General features: G+C 39.2%; 1 protein-coding gene and 1 non-coding gene across 4 annotated transcripts in view; both read left to right on the top strand.

Moving 5' to 3' along the window:
* Sol1 overlaps positions 1-24,824 on the top strand; it is a 636,201-nt gene that overhangs the window by 293,654 nt on the left and 317,723 nt on the right. For all 3 annotated transcript variants that reach the window (XM_076308829.1, XM_076308831.1, XM_076308830.1), the window contains exons 7-8: positions 4,176-4,387; positions 5,962-6,039. In XM_076308829.1, the coding sequence (XP_076164944.1) occupies positions 4,176-4,387; positions 5,962-6,039 (290 nt within the window). The remainder of the gene's footprint in view (positions 1-4,175; positions 4,388-5,961; positions 6,040-24,824) is intronic.
* LOC143146486 (5S ribosomal RNA) lies at positions 1,320-1,437 on the top strand. Its single transcript, XR_012991974.1, has one exon. It is a non-coding gene; the product is annotated as a 5S ribosomal RNA (ribosomal RNA).

The raw sequence follows: 24,824 nt of genomic DNA, 5'->3' as shown, positions 1-24,824 counted from the left end.
TCCAAATGATTCAAGTTCAGTCGAATTTTTTCTAAATCGGACCGAGACCAATCGTTCGACGGTTGCTGGTTAAAAAACACAAAATTGAACCGAAGTCAACCGGTTCTATTAATTAATCTCGCGCTTGGTAACGTTTACCGCGAAGATCGTGGTAAAACTTGGTAAGAGTGAAACGACCGTTGAGAAATGCCTCGATATATATCAGTGTTAAGCCGCACTGTCAGACGCACTCGGATATTATTCTGAATGGAGCTGATGGATACCAAGAGACTCCTCTCTGTCAGCCACTCGATACACCCATTCCTAAGCCCTCCTGAGAATCTATGCACGAACCTGTATATCGTCGCTCGTTCCACTTTTGAAACTTTGTGAAATAGACGCTCTTAAACAACGATTGTCGATAACGGTGTGATGCAACAATAGAGCCATAAAGCAAACGGATGTACCTACTCGCGAAATTGGAATTTTCGTTATCTAGTCCTGGTCTATCGCGACGAAGGCAACTCGTCGTACGATCATTTTACAGCTTCACCTCTATGCTTTATTGCTTCCACGAGATAGCTTTGTACATCCATTAAGGAACCTTATACTTTCTGCGATTATCATCAGGTTTGTACGATGAAACTGTACGACCATAAATCTTACTTAATGGAATAGAGCTACCAAATTCTTCACGTTCGGTGTTAATACACCCGTTCAGTGTTTTCTTTTCTTCGTTCTTTCACCTGGTCCCTTCTCCAGCCACGAAAGTACCGCTTTCTCTACGAAAGGAACGCACCTTTTATTTTACACAAATTTCTGCGGTTTTCTATGCGAACCTCATTTCGATGATCGTTCTAGGGAATCGACATCTATGTGGTTACAACGCGATCTCGGATTCTAGCATTATCCAGTCATTGGAATATTCATAATTCCCTGTATAGAGACTGAAATCTTGTAAGCATTGTCTGGATCTTCGATGTTATGTAATATAGATAGAGTATTTTTCAAAATTTCTTTAACGTTAGTTAATAACCGTAATCAGTGTAAATCATTTAGTTAAACAGAAATTCGAGCTTGATTTTTTATTAGAATAGCTTACAGCAATAAGTAGCAAGAAATACATTTCTTTCATAGCTAATATTTGATTTACTTGTTCAATGGAAATTATAGCCTGAATTATCAAATGAAAATATATTTCACAAAGTTTATTTCAACAAGTATTGAATCGAATAATTTTTTGAAATAAATAGACAGTGTTTTCATTCTTTATTTACCGTTTAAATAAAATTTTGTCCACGTGTGTTCGATCGACTGCAAGTAGAAAACAGAACGATAATGTCAACGACCATACCACGCAAGTACACCAGTTCTCGTCTGATCACTGAAGTTAAGCTGCGTTGGGCGCGGGTAGTACTTGGATGGGTGACCGCTTGGGAACACCGCGTGTTGTTGGCACAATTTTTTTCTAGTTTTAATTCTTTAAACTCTATTATATGCGCCATAGTCGCAATCTATTTTCAGGAACAGTAACTTTCATGTTACTTTTTCCTCAGTTACATACTATCGCTACCGTCACCACAATTTATCGAAATGATTCAAATATATCTTATTTAAATTCAATTTGAGATATTTAACATTATAAAAAATTCTTAGTGTTCCTTAGTAACTGTTCTATCGATATTCATATAATTTTCATTCATCTTCAAACCTACAGTTGTCTACTGCTGTTTGCAGTAATGTGCATTCTTAGTGTCCCTTAGTGACTGTCCTATCGATATTCATATAACTTTCATTCATTTTCAAACATACACTTGCCTACTGCTGTTTGCAGTAGTGTGCATTCTTAGTGTGCCTTAGTAACTGCCCTATCGATATTCATATAACTTTCATTTATTTCCAAACATACACTTGCCTACCGCTGTTTGCAGTAGTGTGAATTTTTAGTGTCCCTTAGTAACTGTCTTATCGATATTCACATAACTTTCATTCATTTTCAAACCTACAGTTGTCTACTGCTGTTTGCAGTAATGTGCATTCTTAGTGTCCCTTAGTAACTGTCTTATCGATACTCATATAATTTTCATTCATCTTCAAACCTACAGTTGTCTACTGCTGTTTGCAGTAATGTGCATTCTTAGTGTCCCTTAGTGACTGTCCTATCGATATTCATATAACTTTCATTCATTTTCAAACATACACTTGCCTACTGCTGTTTGCAGTAGTGTGCATTCTTAGTGTCCCTTAGTAACTGTCCTATCGATATTCGTATAACTTTCATTCATTTTCAAACATACACTTGCCTACTGTATGTTTGCAGTAGTGTGCATTCTTAGGTTGCCTTGGTAACTGTCCTACCGATATTCACATAACTTTCATTCATTTTCAAACCTACAGTTGTTTACTGCTGTTTGCAGTAGTGTGCATTCTTAGGTTGTCTTAGTAACTGTCCTATCGATATTCACATAACTTTCATTCATTTTCAAACCTACAGTTGTCTACTGCTGTTTGCAGTAGTGTGCATTCTTAGGTTGTCTTAGTAACTGTCCTATCGATATTCATACAACTTTCATTCATTTTCAAACCTACAGTTGCCTACTGCTTGAATCAAAGAACGTGAAGAATGGTGGGAACGTTTCGATATATTTTACAGAAGTAAACTACACCTATCCATCGAAGGGTTACCGTATCACGATTCTCGAGGTAGGAGTATACTTGTTCGATCACTCTTCGATGAACGTTGTGCACGAGTTCATTTCCGTTTGAGACTCGAACGCGTGGTTTCATATGCACGAGAGTAGGAGTACTTCGAAGCGAAAACGGATAGAGGAATAGACTTTCTCCGGCACGGTAATTGCTCAACTCGTGTAGCTAATACGGTTATCTAGTGGCCGTTATCGATCAAGTCCTTAAATCGATCGAATCACCAATCCCTCGTTGGCATTTCGCGGTTTGTGTAGCCGACGCTGTTGCGGCGAGTTGTAATTCTCTTCCGTTCAATTGACCAAAGTAGTTCGCGTATATTTATCACGTGAATCTCCGACTATCGATGGAACAGCCTCCTCCCTCGTATCGCCGTGTTTTTCCTTCGTCTTCTTTTCGCCTCTTCGATTTGTCCTTCGGGTGTCCCGCTCCGTTCCTCGTTTCCACCGATGTACGCTTTGTCACTGTACGGTCTTCGCAGTTTCATCTTTAACCCTGCTCCATTGCCACTCGTAACGTCGACCTCGGTTCCCATTTCTTTCACCGAGTATCTCTCATGCCCCTCTCGCACGCTCGCATCCCCTTGTGCACTTTTTTGCACGAGATCTTGCAACGAGACGAGTCACTCGTAAGAAACTTATCTTAACTTCGCCGAGCGGCAGACCTTGAGGAACGTAGAGGAGAACGAGCCAAGAATCGACACAGGAGTTTCTTACGAAGCTGCGTGAACACGTCGATAAATGAACGAGCGCCGTGAGAGAGGTGGAAAATCGTTTCGGGTTTTTAACCGCGTTTCAATTTCCGTCCTTTTTAACACGTAACTCGCGTTTAGTCGTGAATGCAGAAAGGATTAACGACGCTCCGGTGAATATAGGGATTTTAATTTTATTATAGAGGTAATTCCGGCTTCTTGCTTCCAACGCAGCTTAGGCATGCGTGAATCGTTTCTTCCTCAAAGATTACAAAGGTATTTAACTCTACGGTGATTCTCATTTTCGTAATTGTTTACCGAGGGGTTCACGATTAACAGTAATTTGTCATTCTTTCGACCACAAGTCGTGAATAACAACGGTGCCAAACTGTTCAAGAAACAAGGATCAAATACGATTGCACTTCGCTCTGTGACAAATCGAGACGTATTTTCTTTAATAATTTCAACGATAGCAGTTGCGAGAAGAGGAATTTTTCAACGATCGTTAGTTCTAGAATTGTTTCGAACCGAATGCATTCCCAAACAACGTCACACCTCAACAGATTGCGATTCTAATTCGCGGTAGATCCGCCAATCGGCAGCACAAACACGAAACGATGCTCCGAATCGGCGAAAGGTGAAACGGAATAAAAAATAACGACCCTTAAAAAACATTCCTTAAACTTTACCTCGAAGCATTTCGTACAGCGATCGGCCGGATCTTTCAGCTTTCGCTCGACTTATTTTCGTCGTGGGGTAACATACCGATAAGTTGTCGTTAACGAAAGGTATCCTGTTACAGTTGCCTGAATAGAGCGGATTTAATCAGAGTGCACGATGGAACGGATTCGGGGGCGCCCACAATAGCTGTACTCTGCAACCAAGGAGCGGAAGTGGAAGTACTCAGTACAGGGCCAGACCTCTACGTCGAGTTCATCGCTAATTCCGAGTGGCCGGGCCAGGGATTCAAGGCGATATTCCAATTCCAGCCATTGGACGATGCACCGCATACTGGTAAATAGCGAACGATATTATCCGCTGACATTATGAAAATCCATCGACGTCCGATCCTTCATTTTCACCGATTCAGTCTCAATTGTTGCAAACTCGAAGAAGTAGCAACGGTCACTGTTGAGTAGGGAGGTAAGGCAACCAATGTTGAAAACAGTAGCAATTGTACTCTGCATTGCTATTATAGGATGCATCCTCTCCGATGAACCATCTAACCGTTTCTAGATGTCATCTATTTTTCATGTTTCAATTTTAGCTGTTCAATCGGTGCAACGTCCATCTCCTTTAATCCTAGGAGAGCTTCTGTTCAGTTTGACCATCGGTGTTCCTTGTATCCTATGAACGGCAATTTTGTTAGCTTTTTTCGATTAATTGAATTTGCAATATAGACTCTGTGTATGTGTGTATATGCTGGAAAAATAGTCATCGTTTGACGTCGAGGTTTGTATTATGTTTACCAGTTGCCAATTAGAACCGATTGATTAGCAGTCACTTTAATAGGGCTGAGCTAACAAATAACGAAAGTAAAAAATTCTTTCGATTTTAGATACTTTATCTTCTAATCTTTTCTGTGAACAATTGGAAAATTTTTAACAGATCAATAAAGTTCTGAACTCACGATTCGGGTGTGACGTCGAGTGCCTTGCAGAATGCATTGTTATTTATTAATTGATCGATCGTGTTTTACAGGAGTGTCTTGATTATTTTAACAATAGATCGTTATGGGAAGTTTGCGGATAGATGGTCACGTACAATTTCGAAGCAGTTTGTTTTCAAAGCAGTTGGAAAAAAGTAGCGCACACTGTACATTTCTTCCTTCCCTATTTTCTCTTTTTTTTTCTTTTTTTTTTTAAATATATAAATTTCTTCCGTCGGTATAGTAGGTTATCACTGAAAGCGTTTCGCCCGCTGAACGTCGAGGGTCGCTTAGAATCAACGAGAAAGCTCTCTAACGAGACAGAGCTTGCGGGAAGCTTTCTTCTGTCACGGTAGACTCGGTCGGCAAAACAGAGCCCGATTTTACCCGACGTGCCGTCCATTTTTCTGTTTATCCATCCGCCAGTTATCTTCACGGGTAATTCCTTGAAATTTCAAGCGAATCGTGTTGTACCAACGAAGCTGCTAGGCTCCACGGAACACGTTACCGGGTGAATCGTCGGCGATTTGCATAAGTTCTTTAACGCGCGAACGATAACATTGCTACCTTTCGTCGGTTCGATCTCTCTCTGCGTTAATGATATGCTGATCGCATACCGATGTAATTAAGAATCTCTCGAAATTACAGAGGTACTCTCACGGGTCCAACGAAGGTGAAGTATCGGTCGCGTTCGATGAAAAATCGTCGAGGATTTTTATCGATAATTTATTCCGAACGATCGGTGTTCCTCGCGTGTCGTGAACGAGACGTGGAAAAAGATAAGTGACGTTCAAGCGTTCCCGGGTATTTATGGGACGATATATCATGGATAGGGATCCTTTGCTACGGTAAATTGGCCATGTTCCATTCGCACACGCGACTCCCAATTGTAATTAACGGCACTGTATATTCCGAGGATAATTACAATAATGTATTTCAGAGCTGGACAAGGTCATCCCAGGGGCCGTTACCGGTAACCCCAAGTACTCCGTCATCGGGCCAGCTGTCAGCGCTACGAGTAAGTTTATCACTTTATGCCGTCGATTTATTGTTTCCCCTCAATCAATAATTCCCCCCAGCGATTATCGTCCTTGGGCGGAGGTATTCACTTCGTAAGTGACTCCACTTTGCAGATAATCCAACGGATTGACTCCTAGAAGGAGACAAGACAAACGTTTAAGTAAGAAAAAGTGAATGGTAGCAATTTATTAGTCGTTGTTTCAGTGCCCGAGGGCGGGATGAAATGTTTTCGATTCCGTTGAAACGATGTCTGTAATGACGCTCTTAAAGCGGACACGGACAGTTTAGAAACTTCCCCGAGCAAAGCTATTCGGAATTTATTCACCGGAATTACACGCTAAACGATGTATTCGAACGGTACGACTATTTTACGAATTATCTTGAAAGCATCTTTTATTTTCGCGGGGTAAGATATTTAAATTTTCCCGGTTTGTTGAATTTTACGTTCGAGAGTCAGGATTTTGCCAAGTAAGTTAAAGTAATATAAAGATTCTACTTAATTATTGATTTGTAAACGAATGATATTTCATTATTTCATTTTATTCGAATGGTACGACTATTTTACGAATTATTTTCAAAGCACTTTTTATTTTTTCTCTAGGTGAGATATTTAAATTTTTCCGATTTGTTGAATTTTACGTTCGAGAGTCAGGATTTTGCAAGTAAGTTAAAGTAATATAAAGATTCTACTTAATTATTGATTTGTAAACGAATGGTATTTCATTATTTAATTTTATTCGAATGATACGACTATTTTACGAATTATTTTCAAAGCATTTTTTATTTTTTCTCCAGGTGAGATATTTAAATTTTTCCGATTTGTTGAATTTTACGTTCGAGAGTCAGGATTTTGCAAGTAAGTTAAAGTAATATAAAGATTCTACTTAATTATTGATTTGTAAACGAATGGTATTTCATTATTTAATTTTATTCGAATGATACGACTATTTTACGAATTATTTTCAAAGCATTTTTTATTTTTTCTCCAGGTGAGATATTTAAATTTTTCCGATTTGTTGAATTTTACGTTCGAGAGTCAGGATTTTGCCAAGTAAGTTAAAGTGAGATAAAGATTCTATTTAATTATTGATTTGTAAACGAATAGTGTTTCATTATTTAATTCCTCGGAATGTTAATACTTCTCAATGTCTCGAAATTAAAAACTCCAGTTCACATGAAAAGTTACTGTATTATTACAGAAAGTATTTCAGTATCAAATTAACCATGAGAAACATATACAAAAAGTAAAATGATATTCTACCGATGGAAAATATCTCTTCCAACTGTATTGAATTTTCAGGTCTCCGATTTTAATATGCAACACGATATTTATTTAATACAATGCGTCCACTTCCAGCCATTTAGTTTTCAGTGACTGTTTTGAAATGATATTTAAATTATAAAATGGGGAATGTTTTATAATAACATTACCTTCATCGGTCATTTTGATTTATTTTAAACAATTATTGCCCAGAATTTGATGCGAAGCGAGTAAAAAATAAAGTAACGAACGTATAGATGTACAATTAAACGAACGCTTTTCAAATTGTGCACAGTCACGAAAGATTAAAAAATTTTCGCTACGTTCGCTTTTAATTGCTAAATTTCACCGTATAACTGACTATATTATCGGGAATATGTTAACTCATTCATCCGTACCGTGTTTTATGATTATTTTCACTATAATGAATGTAAATGTCACAAACAAACATTATCGATTTGATGGAAGAAATTTACTCAAATATAATTAATGAATTTGTAATTTGTAGAATAGAAGAGTATTTAAAGCATTAAGAACGAATTAATTCTCATTACTTATCTGTATAAAAGGTTCCGTAAATTTACTAAAAAGTTAACATGTTATAGATATTAAGTTCTTTTCATAAAAAAAAAAATAAAATTCCAAGTAAGTTATTAATGAAATAAAATAAAACTAGTTGTTCGGATAAAATAATTATATTTACATCATATATAATTATACATTATCTTAAATGCGTTTACTCGTTTAAATAACACAATTCTATTCCCTTAAGATTAAACGTTAAAATTTATATTAAATTGCAGCGTAGAGATTATAAACGGTAGACGTTAATGTAAAACATAGATTTTGCGGAAATAAGGGAAAACGAAAAAAATGAACTCGGAAAATACAAGTTAACAAATATTTTTGTTAACGAGAATTCGTTTGTTCTTTCTTTAACATTCTTTGTATTCTTTTAAATTACACGATTCTATTACGAGTTCTTCTTCGATAAAATGTAAACCCTTTTTATTATTCCCGTGGAATGGCCCTGTAAATTTTGTGACAGAACATTCGACTCGCTCTGTATATCGTCGCGTAATACAACATGTATTGAATTATGCGTAAAAAATATCGACGAACGAGGTACAGTAACCGGCGTAATATTTTACTTGGCGCAAAAGTTTTATAGACCAGGTACGAAATAAACGTAATAACAGCCGGGCCACTGTTCTCTGTTGCTATTCAAACAGATTATTCGGATGTCTCAAACATGAGCTGCAGATACTCGGCAGCGATATGATTTCCTTCAGAGTTCTTCGAATATAACTTCACCGCCAACTCGCATAAACTTTGCGAGTGGTGTGTACTGTCAGAGTCATCAGCTCCGTGTAACGCGCGCCTTGAAAGCTCGAAGGAGAACGAACTTTATATCTTTTTCATGAAAATAAGTTCCCCGGGTTATGAGCAGAGGCACTAAACTAAATTATTCGGTTGATAAGTAGAAGGTGAACCGGCCTTTGTATACGAGTTCCCAAAGTCAGTCTCGAACTTCAACGTCCGTGGGTTCGTATCGATATTTACACGTAATGCATCATGCTTCGCTTCGTCATGCGCCAAATGGCTGCTGCTCTTTGCATTCCTAACAATTGACGGAGATGTCAGACTCTCGAAACAACGTGTTCGTGTCTTTTAATAGTTTTGTGAAACTTACGTTCCTTGATGCTGATTGTCTTGTACAAATAAATCTTTGGGAAGTGGTTATTGCGACAATGAACAGTTAACTCTTCACTGGTGGTATTTGATAGAAAATGAAAATGCATTCTAGTATGCAAGTACTTAGGGAGAAGTAGTTTAAATGTAGAGCATCTTCAAAAGTAGCATTTTTCTGTGAAAAATACCGAATTAATGCTTCTTGAAGATGATTTTTGTATAAACGAGTTTAGAGATAATCTAACCTAATCATCATTTGGTGAATAAATAGTTCTATATTACTCACACGTTGTTGATTTTTCAATCTGTCCAAAGTAAAACTCTTCGGTTTATTTTGATTAATGTTCCATGCATCTGAAATTCATAATCATTTTTTTCAAATATTTTGTACGTTACACGGTAAAGTTTATTCGCGTCTCTCCAGCAAGTTTTACGGCAGTGATTCTGGAATTTGTGGAAATGTGAAAATTCAGAAGAAAGTCTCAGTTTCAGTAGTATGTCGTCACTCTTTTTCGCTCGACTGCGTTCCACGTGCAAGTTTTTCGGAATTTCCTCCCAAATTCACGCAGTTTCACAACAAGAAACTCTGCATAAGTTACAACCTCCTGTTAACATTTCACGCTGACATTTACTTATTTACTAGCCCCGCTCGTAAGTGAATAACATTTAATATATATTAAAACAGTCCACGAGGATGAAATAATAAAAATCAGTCGATTTTTCTTCTTATTTTCTGTCGTCATTAATTTATCATCCGTAATAATAATAATAATAATAATCGTTAAACCTGGCTATTAGTATTGCCAACAGTTAACGTAAATTATTTTTATAAATTCTCTGGTGCACCTAATAAAATTTAAACAAATGTCTTTCAGTATTTTCACATCTTGAATACCAATTACAAAAACTAGTGTCGTATTATAATATTGTATTACTTTTACGACAGAATTTTCTCAGACTGTAAATTGTGATTCGTGTAATTGAACCATCGTTCTTCAATGTTCGATCCAATTTGATTTTGAAAATTGAAAAATTGGTAAATGTGAAAAATCAATTACCAGTGGACGTGAACCATTGACGAAGGGAAAATTTCGTCCTACGTCAAAATGGCATACGCCATCGCGCGATTAATATTCTCTGTTTTTAGGTCGGCCTTTGTGCGGGGAATTTTTCTGAGAAACATCAAGAAAATTCATCGGCCGCCGCACACTTTATATGTATATCCGCCCTTGTGCAGGTGCTCGGATAATTTAGAGCACTTACCCAGGAGTGTAGAGCATACGAAAGTAGGTTTGGTGTATAAGAGCATGCAGATACATCGCGTACCTTGTTTTACGGTTAAACCTAAGTATCGTGAAGAGGGTTACAAGGGGGTAAGGACGAGGGTTGCGCTTTCCAACGCAGTAAGTTCTCCCAGCCGAGTCCCAAGCACACTCAGGATTCCGTTGCGTTGATAGAGGTTACAATTGCACGTTCGCGAGGCTTCGTTGACGTTGGTGTTGCACTTCCCCTGTATTAGGGGATAGATTTACACGGGTAAACAGTACCGCCCAGGGATCGGGTACGAAATCAGATTGGAGTTCAACCGACACGAATACCGGGAATTATTTTCATTGCGGATTAAACGAGATCAGTTCGAGGGTGTCTAGCTTTGGTCAATGATCGGCGATATTTTCAAGTATTCGAACCCTTCGGTTACGAGAGCGGGAGCCAAGAAACTTGGAAGATTGAATTGTCTCCGTACTCCTGTTCTTCGAGATGACAGTAGGTTGCGGGGATCTGGTACGCCTGTTGACAGTTCCACGGACACTTCTCTTGAACTTTCCACGGAACTTTTTAGTTTCTTATCGCGGTGCTCGCCATTCGTCCATTGGACGTTCTCTTGGTTTTGCAGAACATCGGACTTTGCCACGTCAAAATCGTATTTAAGAGGAAGACGTAGGTAAAACGGTCGCATAATTTAGTTTCAGGGTTGGAATTTCAAGCGCAAGAGTTAGAGAAATAAATGTCGTTTAAATCTGGATAAGAATTATATTTATTAGCGTGTAAATTAAATTTGTTTTTCTAGAACAATTCGGGTGCTCCTTTTTGCGCGATATAAGATTGTTAAATGCTAAACAATAACGCTGTTTAACGTTCTATCTTCATTGTACAAACGACATGCCCTACAGTATCTTGGCTTAACAGTCACGGAAGATTAACATGGAATTTGGTAGATTATTGCAATGTATATAACGTTGTCCTTCAGATAAATCCAACACGTCGTTAAAGTTTACTAAATTATAATGGTGTGTCTCTAACAGTCATGGTATCTGGTTCTCTAACTGACGCGTCATCCTTTTATCCTCCACTACATTAACCGTACCTCGCTCCCTCTTACTGTTTCTGTCTTTCGTTCTAGATGTGCTCAGAGACAAGGGCGCTGGAGATAGATAACAGCGTTGAATTTCTGGAACAGCTACCACCCTCTCTAATTATACTTCATAACTAAGGCACTCATTGTATTCCAGAGTCATTCCATATACAGTATTTCCCGCTTTCAAGCGACAGTTTTTACCCCGGATTCAAGTAACCATCCTCTCGATCGTGTACGTTTACGTATCGGCAATCATCCAGAGAGAGCTTTAATTGGCTTTAAATTTAGATAAAAATCACCATCTATTCCATTTTCGAGTGACAGTTCTGATTTTATCTCTTGAAAACGCAAATTGACATCATAAGGAACATTCAATAAGTGTCGTTAGATTTTTACGAAAATATGCGTATTCGTGGAACAGAAGAAAATGAGAAATATTCAAATACAAGGATCGACACTGGACATTGTCGTTGGATAGTCGAGGAAGTTTTTAAGACATTATTCGTAAATTTAAACGGAAAATAATACCTTACACATACTGGTGGAAATATTACCAAGAAAGTCTTATTAATAAGACTCATTACTAAGAAAGTCTTATTACTAATACTTATTACTAAGACTTATTACCAAGAAAGTCTTATTACTAAGACTTATTACCAAGAAAGTCTTATTACTAAAACTTATTACCAAGAAAGTCTTATTACTAAGACTTATTACCAAGAAAGTCTTATTACTAAGACTTATTACCAAGACTTATTACTAAGAAAGTCCAAAAGTCATTCTCGCTATCTTTATTCTCATAATTTCTCAAACGACTAAATTCACAATTAACCACGAATATATTTAATTTGCATTCACTGCGCCGGTACAATCGCGTCCACAAACCCTTGCTCCGTACATTTTTCCCTATCGCCCGGCATCCCATAAAGAAACGTACGTTTCCCGTCAGCCACCAGATTTGACTTGCTCGCGTTCTTTCACGTTTCCGCGTTGCGCGTCGATAAAGTAATTCCCCCGGGAATTAATTGCACCGATAAATAGATGAGAAAACTTGCTCTATCGGGTCAGAATGGACAAGTTTTCCAATTTTCCCACGACCCGTTGTAAAACGAGCGGGGAATCGCGAACGGAAAGCGGGTTGGAAACAGGCAGAGGGGTGTGTGGTGGGGAACGTGGCGCAATATCGTGTACATCTAGGATCAGTTTACGGTTCCTCGTATACAACTGTTTTGCCCTAGCGCGGACTGAAACGAATAAGCAATAAATAACGGGGCGCGGCGGCCCGCGCGGACACCGGTAATGCTCTGCTAAACGTATATACGCATTACGGTCACCGGTGAAATAACGTGTCTCAGTGATAATGCGGTACAGGAGATGGTAAATTCCGATGACGTGCACCTCAGACCCGAGGAAGGAAAAATGAGCCGGTCGAGAAAACGAAATAACACCTGGCGAGTGATGAATCGAAATTCTGCAATTTTCTTCCTCGCCGTCCGAAAGTACTGCATACGCTGTCTTCGTTGAACGGTGACTCTTTCAGAGATATTATTTCCTTCTCGAGGTTTTTCAACGGTTGAAAGTCCGCTGTCGTTCGAGACAACGATCGGAAATTTTTTCGAACGAATCGTTTCGCCTTACTCGGAAATCCGTCATTTTTCAAGAAAGTACGAAGAAGAATGCTCCGACGGTATCGTTAAACACCGCGTATACACGAAATCCGGACCAATTATGAAATAAATAATCTTTTGGGAGAATTCCAATCGTCAAGTCTGCATTGCATCACGGATGCAATATCGATATTTGCCTTAGAATGAAAATATTCAATGTACGTGTATACCTTTGAACGCGATTGCACTCGCGGTTTAATGTCATATGCAGTTGAATCCACCGTGGAGCGTGTCAGATAAATAATTGTCGGCAATAAATCGGACAATTGGACGATTCGGTGAATATGTTAATTGTCGCGCGCTACGAAGTCGAACGTGTTTTGGTTACAAGGCGTTTGCGCGTATATTCCGATCCAAATGTCAGCCAGTCATCTTCGTAGCGACACTTTTCGTACACAAAGCACTTGTGCCGGTATTCTATCCTTGGTGGTAGGCAGTCACCTTGTGTAAGGCTCACCGTAACGTCGCTCTTCTCGGTCTCTTGGAAGACGTTGTCAGCAGTTTCAGGATGATTGCTTTTGCTCCTCAATTTCAACTTGAAGAGCAAGGAGATGTTACAGAGTGACAAATGAGTGGAATAAGAGCGGACGCGTACACCTCTCGGTGTACTTTCCGCTAGTCGAATCTTTTTCGACAATTATCTTACTCACCTCATAATTTTGTGCACCGGGTCACGATTTGGATCGAGTTCTTCGACCATCGATCATCCGATCGAACGTTAACATCCCTGGATGCCCAAGTCTTCGTACTTGAAACGTTAATTTACGATCTTGTGGAGATCCAGGCTTAGGTTCATCTTCCACCGTGTCTCGATCTTTCGAAAATTGTCTTGCGACAACAACGGGTAGTCTTTGAGTTTTATGTAATATTTAATCGCGTAAGTAATTACTTAAATAACTCATTTTCGTACGTGAACTAACGGAAACGATCGAAGAGTCAGATGTGCTAAAGTTTCTTTTACGACACAATTCGCAAAGTAAAAATTTGGAGGGGATGCATCTGGATGCAACGCAGACTCGACGATTGGAATTCTTCCAGATGATTATTTATTTTATAATTGGTCCGGATTTCGTGCAACGTAGTGTTTAATAATATCGTTACCGTCGAAGCATTCTTCGTATTTTCTTGCAAAATTACGGATTTCTTAGTAACCTTACGGAAACAAAGTACTGGCGTCCAGTGAACACACTACTTGCTAATTGGTCGGTACGACTCGCAATCTTGCTGTCAAGTTTACGCGAACGGATTGTCTGTTGTTTCTTTCGTAAAAAGCGAAATTGGTTCTGTTCTTAACCGGTAGAAAACAATTGTCTACCATTCTATTTCTTCTGCGCTGGTAATACCGTTCAGTGTTCGCCAAACAGAGCAAGTAAACATTGCGTAATAGAAGGTGGCAGAAGCATTGAAAAATAGGTATACAGTGATTCGTTGATTCACTTATATATATGCCTCGGGACGGAAATTACATCTGCGTTCATTGTTTGCGTTATCTTTGCCTGATTCGTCAGCTTTTGCGCTCTATTATGCCGTGTGTTCATATTTTCTATCTCAACTTTTTAATTTTCAAATCGGATAAATATTGGTACATTACTTACGATACTAAAAAAACTTTAATTTTCGAACTTGCCGGTACATGTGTTTATTTTACAACTTTACTGTTGTAACACTTCTTTTCCCTCGATTATAACTCGTAACATTTATTATTCTCGCGTCGTCTAAGCACGATGTAGCCGTTTCGATTCGATCAACGATTTTTCGGTAAAAATATATCCAAAGAATTTATTATCGCAACAAAACGATTACGATGGTCACGTTACGCAACGCGCTGATACATTTAAATAAACGTTTAACGCTAATAAATACTTTCGTTATTTTATAACGGTAGCTTCCGATCTCGTGATATTTCCAGAACGTAAACACGGACGATTTTCGCACCCGCCATATTTCACGCGCTATTCGACCACGGATGCAATCAAAAAGTATGGCAGTCCGCGCAGATTCTGTCATTAAAAATTTTCAACGAATTGTCACGACTTCTATGACTTTTGCCGAGCGTGCTGTCCGTTTCCGCCAATGAAAAAGAGCTTTTGCTTTCCGTAAAGTACGCGCCACCGATAACGTTAGCATTTTGAAAACGTCGATATATGGAATGTTGATCAATTTTTGTAGGGGCACATCCTCATAATTCCGGTGAAACTGTAATTTATTAGTAGCAACGAATAGTGAATACAAATTGTTAGAATAAGTGTAAATGAAAACGATCGGATAAAATTTTATAGGTACAAATGTTTTCACCGATGAATTCAAATAGTAAATTCGGGATGAAAGGATAAAAAGCTTTGGAAATTCATTCGCGTTTATCGTTCGAATAATCACTTTTTAAAATTACGTAACCATATTTACAGCTAAACTGCTGTTACCAACGTAACTTCGAAATCGATGTATCGAGTATTTTCTACTGCCCCAATGGAATTGATATCGATCCGATGTATAATCATGGCGATGTAAATTTGTGATTCGATCGATACCGTTCAACTTGATAAGCGTAATTATTATATTTGGTTGAATTGATTTAGAAACCGGTTTTATTAATATCTTACCAAGGCAAGGTTTTATCGTTAATTTTATGGTTAATTTTATTAATATCTTACCAAAGCACCGAGTAAATAAATACCCCCTTCACAGACCATAGAATAATCGTCGTCTTTTCTCAAAGTTACACGCTGCCTTTAGGTTTTGAATATTTATTTAACAATCATCGCAAGATCAAAGTCGCGGCTAGTTTTCGCGCGTACGAACCGAACGTATCGCGATCTGCTTCGTCGGTTCGCGGATCGATCAACGATCGTTGTTGCGTTCCAGTGAGAGGCGAAGTTGTCGTTGTTGGGTTTTTAATTTCGTTCGCAGAGAGACAAATATAACATTGTAATGCTTCGCACCGGCCAGTTCTAGTACCGTCAACATCCTTCACAATCAGGTTTGATCGTAATAATCCCGACTATAAACCGTGCCCACCTACAGCAATGCGTCGGGTGCAGAATAATCCACTTGAAAACGAAACGACCACACCGTGATAAAGTGGGTACTAAAGCAACGGCAGGCAAGTAAAAAAAAAAAAAAAAAAAAAAACGGTACAAGGAGCCTATTACAGACACTTGTTCGGCGAACGCTTCCGGGTTAAAATTCACCGTGAAACTTTTCGCCCCCCCCCCCTTTTTTCTCTTAAAACAAGCTTTTAAAGAGTTTGACGACGGGATTTATTTATCCGATCAGCCGGACCGGGAACGCTTGGTATTTTTCTGTCGGATAGGACGCGCGCGGCTACTGTTACCTGAAATAACTTGTTTCCTTGCAGCGCTCGAATCGTAGAGCAGTGTCGGGTGAAAATGGAACAAAATTGACGTTGACGAGAACGTACAGTGTTACAGAAAAAACCGTCCCGGGCGAAGTAATTCACGCGGTAATTGCTTTTTTGTTCGAACTTTCACGCGCGACGGGAAGTAAATACTCGATTAACACTCGCGAGGTAGGTCCTTTTAGAAACAGGAATCATTTCCTTTGTCGTTCATATTGGATCATTAATTTTTCTTTACGTACCCGGAACTCCTAGTATTTCGTATGTATCTTATGACCGTACATATGCAAAAAGTTTTTTTTTTTACAATTGGACCACTTTTCGATAACGATTTTTCAAGTTGGAACGTTTCCACGAAAATGTCGAAAAAAAACCGAACATCGCTTCATGTGATATCGATGTTTTTAAAATGTGAGCAGCTAAGACTAATTTTTTATTTTTCAAATTCATTTTATATTCTCTGCTTGAGATAGGAATAGTCATGGTCATACAAGTAATTGGGACTTGCAAAAGAATATAATATTGCGTAAATGTTTCTGATATTTAGGTAATTTTTAATTACCGATCTGAAACAATTATTTAGCTTTCGCTCACGATATCGTATCCTATGTATTATATTTGCTTTGTATTAAATATAAGAAGATTGTCTAATAGAAATTAAAAACTTCACAAGGAAATTAAAATACTCGTGTATTAGAATATATGTAAATTAAATATTTTCAATAATTGAACCAGTTTTTAGAAAATTTTTTGTAGACGTTGTGAGTGTCGAAAGTATAAATAGAAATTGTTTTGCAACCTGGTCTGAAATTGAAAATATGGTTTCACAAGTCGTGCAGGGAATTCAAGAGTTGTAGAAATATTGTTTCGAGTTGACACGGTTGACATTTGACAAATATGCCTGTACCATTTGCCATGATAAACTTCCATTTTATCGAATGTTTACGTTCATTCGTAAACATTTTCGGTTTTCAAACAAGCGTGATTACGTAAAATGGATTAAAAGTTTAAAACCAGGTACCAGTTTTTCGAATTTAAACGAGGGAGCACGAAACATCAATCGATCGAAAATTTCTGCTTTTGACTTTTATATCGACGATATTCGAAACTTTTATTATTTAGCTGTTAAATTTGTCAGGCAAGCAGAATTTATTATTTATTCGAGTGTCCTGTCAACATACGTGTATTCAGTTTCCATATATAAGAAATTTCATAATTCTACCGAATATAATTCGAACAAAATTTACAACGTATAAGCACCAAACCGTTCTCCAGTAATTGTTTGAAATGATTAAGTCTCGTTATCGTAACGAAGCAACAAGCTGACGTGTATATCAAAGCTTCGTGTAAATATACTATGCAGACATCATAAACACTGCCATAGTGCGAATGGGTTTCAATGAATGGAAATGTATTCAAAAATTAACATTACCGATGCAAAGTGTTATCAACATCACATCATGCGGCACTGACCCCTGTCACGAATATATCACCACAGATCTTTGGATTTACCGAGTCAAAAAACATGGGAAAAAATTATAAAAGCTTCTGAACAATTTAAAAAAAAAATTACCACGAATCTTCGATCATAATTTAGTTATTACGACACAGCTTAAAACGATGACCGCACGATAGAACTCTGTACAGGGAAATAGAACTTTGATCTAATGCAGACCATTTTTTTACGGGAGGGGGGTTTTAATGACGCTTAAAGTTATATCAGTTAACGAGCTCATTAGCGGTTACACGAGTGGTTCGACGTACATTTTATACACCGTTAGGGATTTTTACATTTCCGTAAAAATAAATCATATTTTCCTGATATGTTAGTAAATCAATAAGGTTATCCCCAATGTGATATTTTTTTCTTTCCGGAGGTTATTTCGGACATTAATTACGTAGTTTATCGATATCTTTGTGACTTGTTGTTCACGAGTTACTTTTGTATGAGTTTCTAAATCACAGTAATTAGGGATAGGATTCTATAGTCTACTTATTTTAGCTGTTTCGATGGCTTAATCGAAATTACATTCCCTTGCATAATTCTCGAACAGGTATACTTCAATGTTGTTCCATTTATCATAGATTCTTCCCACAATCGAAAGAGAGTCAGCATTACCAATGAATTTTAAAATTAAACTATTGTTAGCTATTTTTCTTCTCGGTACAACCAAATAACGAAGTCCATTGATCCTATCTTCCATCGAAAGATCCAAAACAGCAACCAAATAAAAAAAAAAAAAATTATATTACACAAACAACAAATTTATTTTCGGTAAAATTGCGTGACAATTTTTTCCTCTCGAGTCTATATTTTCTCTCCGGAAATAATAAGATTCGTAACTCGTAGTTGTTCCGCAGTATCGTACCGTATTTTTTTCTTTTTTTTTTCCTATTTGATTGAAAAATAAAATTCGAAACGAGGTCCAAGTTAGGCGAGCGTATACCCTGTCCGGCACCCTCGTTGTTGCGCACCGATGCAGAAATCATCCGTAACACCGACGAATCGACGCGGGCTAGAGATCGCGGTATATAACGGGCAGATTTCGAGAGCGGTTATCGATTTCCTTGATACCGGTCGACAAACCTGAGATCACGGGGGTGGAACTACGGAACGGTCGGAAACGTATAAGATCCATTTCGCGTGCTTTTCAGGGATTGACGTTGAAAGAGTCGCGCTTTACGCCCGAGCCTTTTTCTTCGCGGGCGAAGGGGGTGAAAGGATAGGAAGCCGGTGACCCCTTGGAAGCCGTGGAAATCTAATAGACCGCAAGCGAGGATGAGATATTGGCTTCATGATTGGCCTCGATCGATGCTCCGTAACTGTACTTACATCGTCGAGTTCGTATCAGAGATTCTAGATGGGGAATCCGCGATCACCGCTGTTCCACTCCTAGCCTTGTATCCGTCACCACGATTAAATTAGCAGCCACCGTTTTCGAGTTTTTCTTGGTCGATCGATTAACACTCTGCCGCGCGAATTTATTAGGAATCTTCATTAAGTCGCGCGCGCGCGGTTAAATCGTGTTTAAATATATTGGACTTTTTCCTTCTTTTTTATTTATTTATTTTTTTTCATCGTCGAAATAAGAACTCACAGTAACGAAGTAATTAGGGACGTTCGCACGGTTGGAAATCTGTAGCAGAAAAAGTGTAGTTTTCTTTTTATTCTTTTAACAAACGAAATGACTTATCGACTCGAACCACTTATCGTCTAACATCGTTGGAACTGTTACGAGAGTTGTCATCGAAGATTGTTAAGGAGAAAGTGGATAATGAAATTTAGGAAATACGGATGACCTACATATCTCGTTAATGCTGCACTTTCTAACCGGCTTGAGATATCGAAACTTATGATATATGGTTTCAAAATCAGAGTAGACGGTTAATAGTTTATCATTAAAGTTTAAAAGGGATCTATCTTCCGTTGTGTAAGGAAGTTTGACAGATTAGCTCGTGATGTAATTGGTATAGATGTATGGCTACGAGAACGTTGCTCTTGTATCAGAGCTCCAGTCCTGCCTGGAGAAAGAATTATAGTATGCTCTGGGGGAAAGTTCCATCTAATAAGAGGATGAGTTCTTGAACGCATTTTCGTGTATGCAGAAAACGAATCGAATTTTTTCCTCCGACCGATATCGACGTTTCCGTGTTCAAGAGAGATTGCAAATTAATTCTTAATTCATCGTTTCGAAACGATGTATGTTTGAAAATTCTGTCGCAACAAAGATAAATTTGCGCAATAAAAATTTCACAAAAGTGTGCATTAATAAGTCTTTCGACGTAAGTATTTATCATCAATACCGTTAATCTTCTAATTTAAAATGCTACGGAACAACCGACTATATGCAAACCTGCTGTTTCATTTACACAAGTAAAATGTCAATAATGTCACGATAATGTCGGATTTGTTTCCTTCCACCTGTAATTTCTCTTTATTTGGATATTATCGTCACTCGTTTGGTCAAACTGTACACGGAGCTACGTTTGTTGTAATTTATAATTACAATTCGGTTCGATATTGCGACAGATATGGATCACCGTTCCTTTGTTCATAGATTTTGTCCACAGAGTCTATGTGGAACAGCCGCTAGGTGTTGAGAGAAATTTTTTCGCAAAGCTTCGAACTACACATCACCGCGTCGTCCAGTACGGTAAAAAGGCTTTTATTCGCAGTCATGTGTCCGCAAAAGGATTTCCGGCGGTATCGTCGACCGACTTTTGCAAGGGGCTGTACGATCGTCACCTGCCCATTAACTCCCGCGTCGCAGTCGCAATCAAAATAACACTTCGGCGAATAAATCAGTCGTTTCGGTTTAGCGACGCGTTACACAACAAATGTACACCTCGATTAATTGGATGACGCTGCCGCATCAATTATTTATATGAACCGCTCGTTTCATGCATAAAACCCTCTTCCCCTGTCACGGGCACGCCTAGTAGTCGCTGGATCGTCGAATTTCCCGCGAAGTCATGCGTACCGACTACGCGTTTCGTGGAATTTACTGTACGAGCGAGATCCTAATAAACCAAGCGACTCGTTTGGGAATAACGAAGACAAACGAGCCTTTCAATTCACCGGAACGCGGCAACTTATGGCCGTCGTCTCGCCGGTGTTTTTCCATTTTCATGTTTTTCTCTGTTCGTTTTTGTTTGTTTTCCTTTTTCTGTTTTTTTTTTCTTTTTTTTTTCCCCCCATTTCACCACGCGGGGCCAACAGGAAGCCCCATTGTGCCATTGACGCTTCGCGATTGAAACGTTACACGAAAAACGATCGAAACGCGCGTACCGGTTAACGCCTGCCGCGGATGCGAACCGTGCCCGTGCTCCTCTTCCCAAAACCACCACCCCCCCCCCCCCTCCAAACCGAATTGCGAGAAAACGAACGTTTTAGCTTCACGGGGAGGGGTGTGGGGAAAAGATTCTTAGAAAGAACGTTCGTCTGATAAATTTCAACGCTATATCTGCCTTTCATCCTCTTGCACCTGGATTATTCTGACTGACGTTACACCCGAGACGTCGCCCTTTTAAATATTGCTGCCGCCCGTGACTATTTGATGTCCGGGGGGAGGCTGGTCCACGTGCACGCGACGTGCCCCTATGCAGCGAGTATTACGGTCGAAGACGACGTGGACAATCAAAGGAGGGTTCTATTAATCTTTCAGGCGAGCTCCGGTCCTTTAAGGAGATTCCTTTCCGTTTCTACTTTAAGATACGAAGTTTCTGTTGAAATACACGATTCCGTGCCGGGCAGAAGCGTGTAAAGGATGTATAGGAAATAGTTTTCGTCGATGTAGCGAGTGAATAACGGACGTATACGGATTACAGGAACGAGTTGAAATTAAAATTGTCGGGGGTGTGTAGTCGCAGCTATTCTTGTCTGTGACTATAGGGAGACGCGTTAGAGAAATTTTTGAACGGAACACTTGCTTTCGACAATTGTAGAAAAATAATAATAGGAGCGAATTCGTTTCGTGTCGCGAAGAAAATCTTCTTTCACTAACAGGAATGCTTGGAAGGTAATTAATAAAAGTAATTGATAATGGTAACATACTTGGTATCGTGCAATTTTTATTCTTCGATGTGCGAATCGTTACGTCGTTTCGATGACATTATTAGTATTAAATTGCTTCAGTAATTAATTTTGATCGCTTTAAAAACCGTTGCTCCGATTTTGATTGAATTGTCGCTCGAAAGAGGATATTACGTTTTGCGTTATTCGCGTGCACAATCACTCGAAATTATCAACATGGATTGTAGTCTTGCACTAAGACAAACAGAAGCCCAATTTTGAATATCGTAACAATAACGAGCAGTGTCAATATTGGAAAAAGTTTAATTGTTTCCAAGATAGTCAAGAATTTCGAAGCCCTTAAGACTCTCAAATATTCGAGACTTCCAAGACTTTTAAGACGCTCGGTGCCCTTATAAAGTAGAAATGGGCGTGACTCACACGCCCCGAGAACCGATAAGGCTCTTCAATCAAATCTGTCTTGACTCGCACACTGACGAACAAATATATTCGAGCGGATAGTTTTTGCGCTCTATGTACAATTACACACATTTTCGTTCATTCTTACAATACACACGTATTCTTTTCGTTCAAATCTAATTAACCTACCCGAGCAGTGTTTGTACAAATACATTTTTCCTGTATTCTGCATGCGAGTCAAGGGACAGTGCATTTGTTAAAAAAAATTTACGACACGTTCGAAATTTTCAAGTTCATCTCGGTTTCAAGAAAGTCACTCAAAATGTCTCGTATAGCAATGATCTGACAAATAAGGAGGTGAACGCGTACAATCTCTCGATTTCTCTCTGTGAATAAATTATTCAATCACCCCGGGGGAGTTTAATCAATGGGGTAACGAACACCATCGTACGCGGAAATATTAATCCTTATTTAGAAATCTCGGGGCAGGGAAACCGTGAACGAGCATCAGAACGTCTCTCGCAGTGCTGATAAAGCACAGAACCGTCCACCTCGTTGTAGCCATTAGTTTACGCCAACTTCGTAGGTACTTAATCTAGGCATTAGACTTAGCGTCAGGACGTGACACGAAGTTTCTCCTATTTTACGCAGCCCGTAATACCGTGCGAAAACGGCCGTGTCGAGAAGTTTGGACGCGAATCCTCCGAATTTTGGCAATGACGTTTCGTTCTTCGCGAGAAGCACGCATCTTACGAGACGCGACCTGGACTCCCGTGTCTCTGTCAAAATGGACATTGTATCGTGATTCGATACAGGGTTTATGGGAAATCATTCCGGTAAATGTCTTCCAACGTTTGATGGCCAAACGCCAGGTACTTGAAAGCGACTATTGGTCCCATTGGAGAAAACGTGAGACCATAGACATAGTCCAGGTACCACTTAGGTCTGTTTCACCTCGTGTTAACGATCCTTGGTAACTTCTTGCGTATTGATATCTTTCTACGAAATTTGACAGAAATATCGTTCAAGGTAAACACTTCCAATACGCGTATAAAAGATTCGTGTTAAAAATTGCCAAATATTGTCTTTTTCTCAGAAGTTCTCCTTTGAACCTGTGTCTGCTACTTTGCTTCGGTGGTTCGAAGTCGAATAAACGTAAACACTGTTTGGCGTGTTTCCTAATTCCTGATTCAGTGCTACCGACACAGACCGAATACCAAAAACGAAGACACCACCGTACACGGTGAACCGGTAACAAACGTTGTACCGTACGCGGGTGTTATTTTATCGATTTGAAATAACAAGGGGTGCCAATGCCATGGGGTCAAGATCCATTCTTCGACACCGCGCGCGAAGCGGTATCGATCCAGCTTCGTACGAAGGTTGCGGTACCGTAAACACGAGGTCTTCGGGGATTGAATTCGTAGCTAACTGCACCGCGTAACGGTGCATTTGTTACGGACATTTGTATCCGGGAATTATCGCCACGTAATATTCGTCCGGCGAAAGTTGTGCCAACGCTCGGGCCAACGTTCTTCGCTTTTTGCGAGCTGACCGAAATAAAAGCCACCGCCCCACGCGAACCGAGCAATTATCATTAGTAGCACTAGCGCGAGCACCCGGCGCGCCGTTTCCGCCGGAACGGAGCGAATTCGGTACGGTGTACGTCTTCGATGGTTTCTTTTCAGCACTTTGAGGGAACGGGGATGGTTGGACGTAGTCACGAATCCGATGACCACCGATAAGAAACTCCGTCGGCGGGAAAGTTGATCGCGTTCGCGGAATTATGTCCGCGCTTGCGTCTCAATTAAGGAGACGGAAGTTGGCCGCGACTTGCTCGCGACGGGATTAATAACGAGCACCTATGAACGCGGTCGACTCTATGGTTCGATGATTTATGGTGACGCTACTTTAACTCCATGCGGTTAGGAAATTTTATATACTACCGGGTAAGAACATACGTACGACCGGTTACGCTTGGAACGAATTATACGAGTCTTGGATAGATTGTCAAGGCTCGGTGAAAGTAGCGAGAACTTTCGTTTAGGATGAAACTTTTCATTTTTATTGTTACATCATAGACGTAGGTTTCCGATGGATTGTTATTTTGCTCTGAACGTTAATCGTTCGTGCCGAATAAACAACAGGTAAAGCTTCGAAGAAATGAAACAGAAATATACTCTGGAGTATTCGCGTGATATTGTTCCTGGTTTGGAAAATAAATTTTGTCCGATAGTGTGAGTTTATTCTTAGTTTCAAGAAAAATTAATGATCCAGGAAATAGTCTATGGCGCGATGATGCTTGTCGAATCGCACTATACATATTCTCACGGTTGTTTTTGTCAATTGTTGGAACGTTAGTGTACGATACAGGGAGAAAAATGCTTGTTGGACATCTATTGTCTTGTAGCGAGCGTACGTATCATATTTAGAGGATTCTTGCCTCTTTTTAAATCTGTTAACCCCATTTATTAAATTTGGCTATAATTAGGCTCACCAGCAAGGTTTTTGAAGTTCCCA

This window comes from Ptiloglossa arizonensis, chromosome 4 (genome assembly GCF_051014685.1).
Source record: "Ptiloglossa arizonensis isolate GNS036 chromosome 4, iyPtiAriz1_principal, whole genome shotgun sequence".
NCBI lineage: Eukaryota > Metazoa > Arthropoda > Insecta > Hymenoptera > Colletidae > Ptiloglossa > Ptiloglossa arizonensis.
Note: the sequence above shows the minus strand (reverse complement) of the source record. Positions and strands in the feature narration are given on the sequence as shown.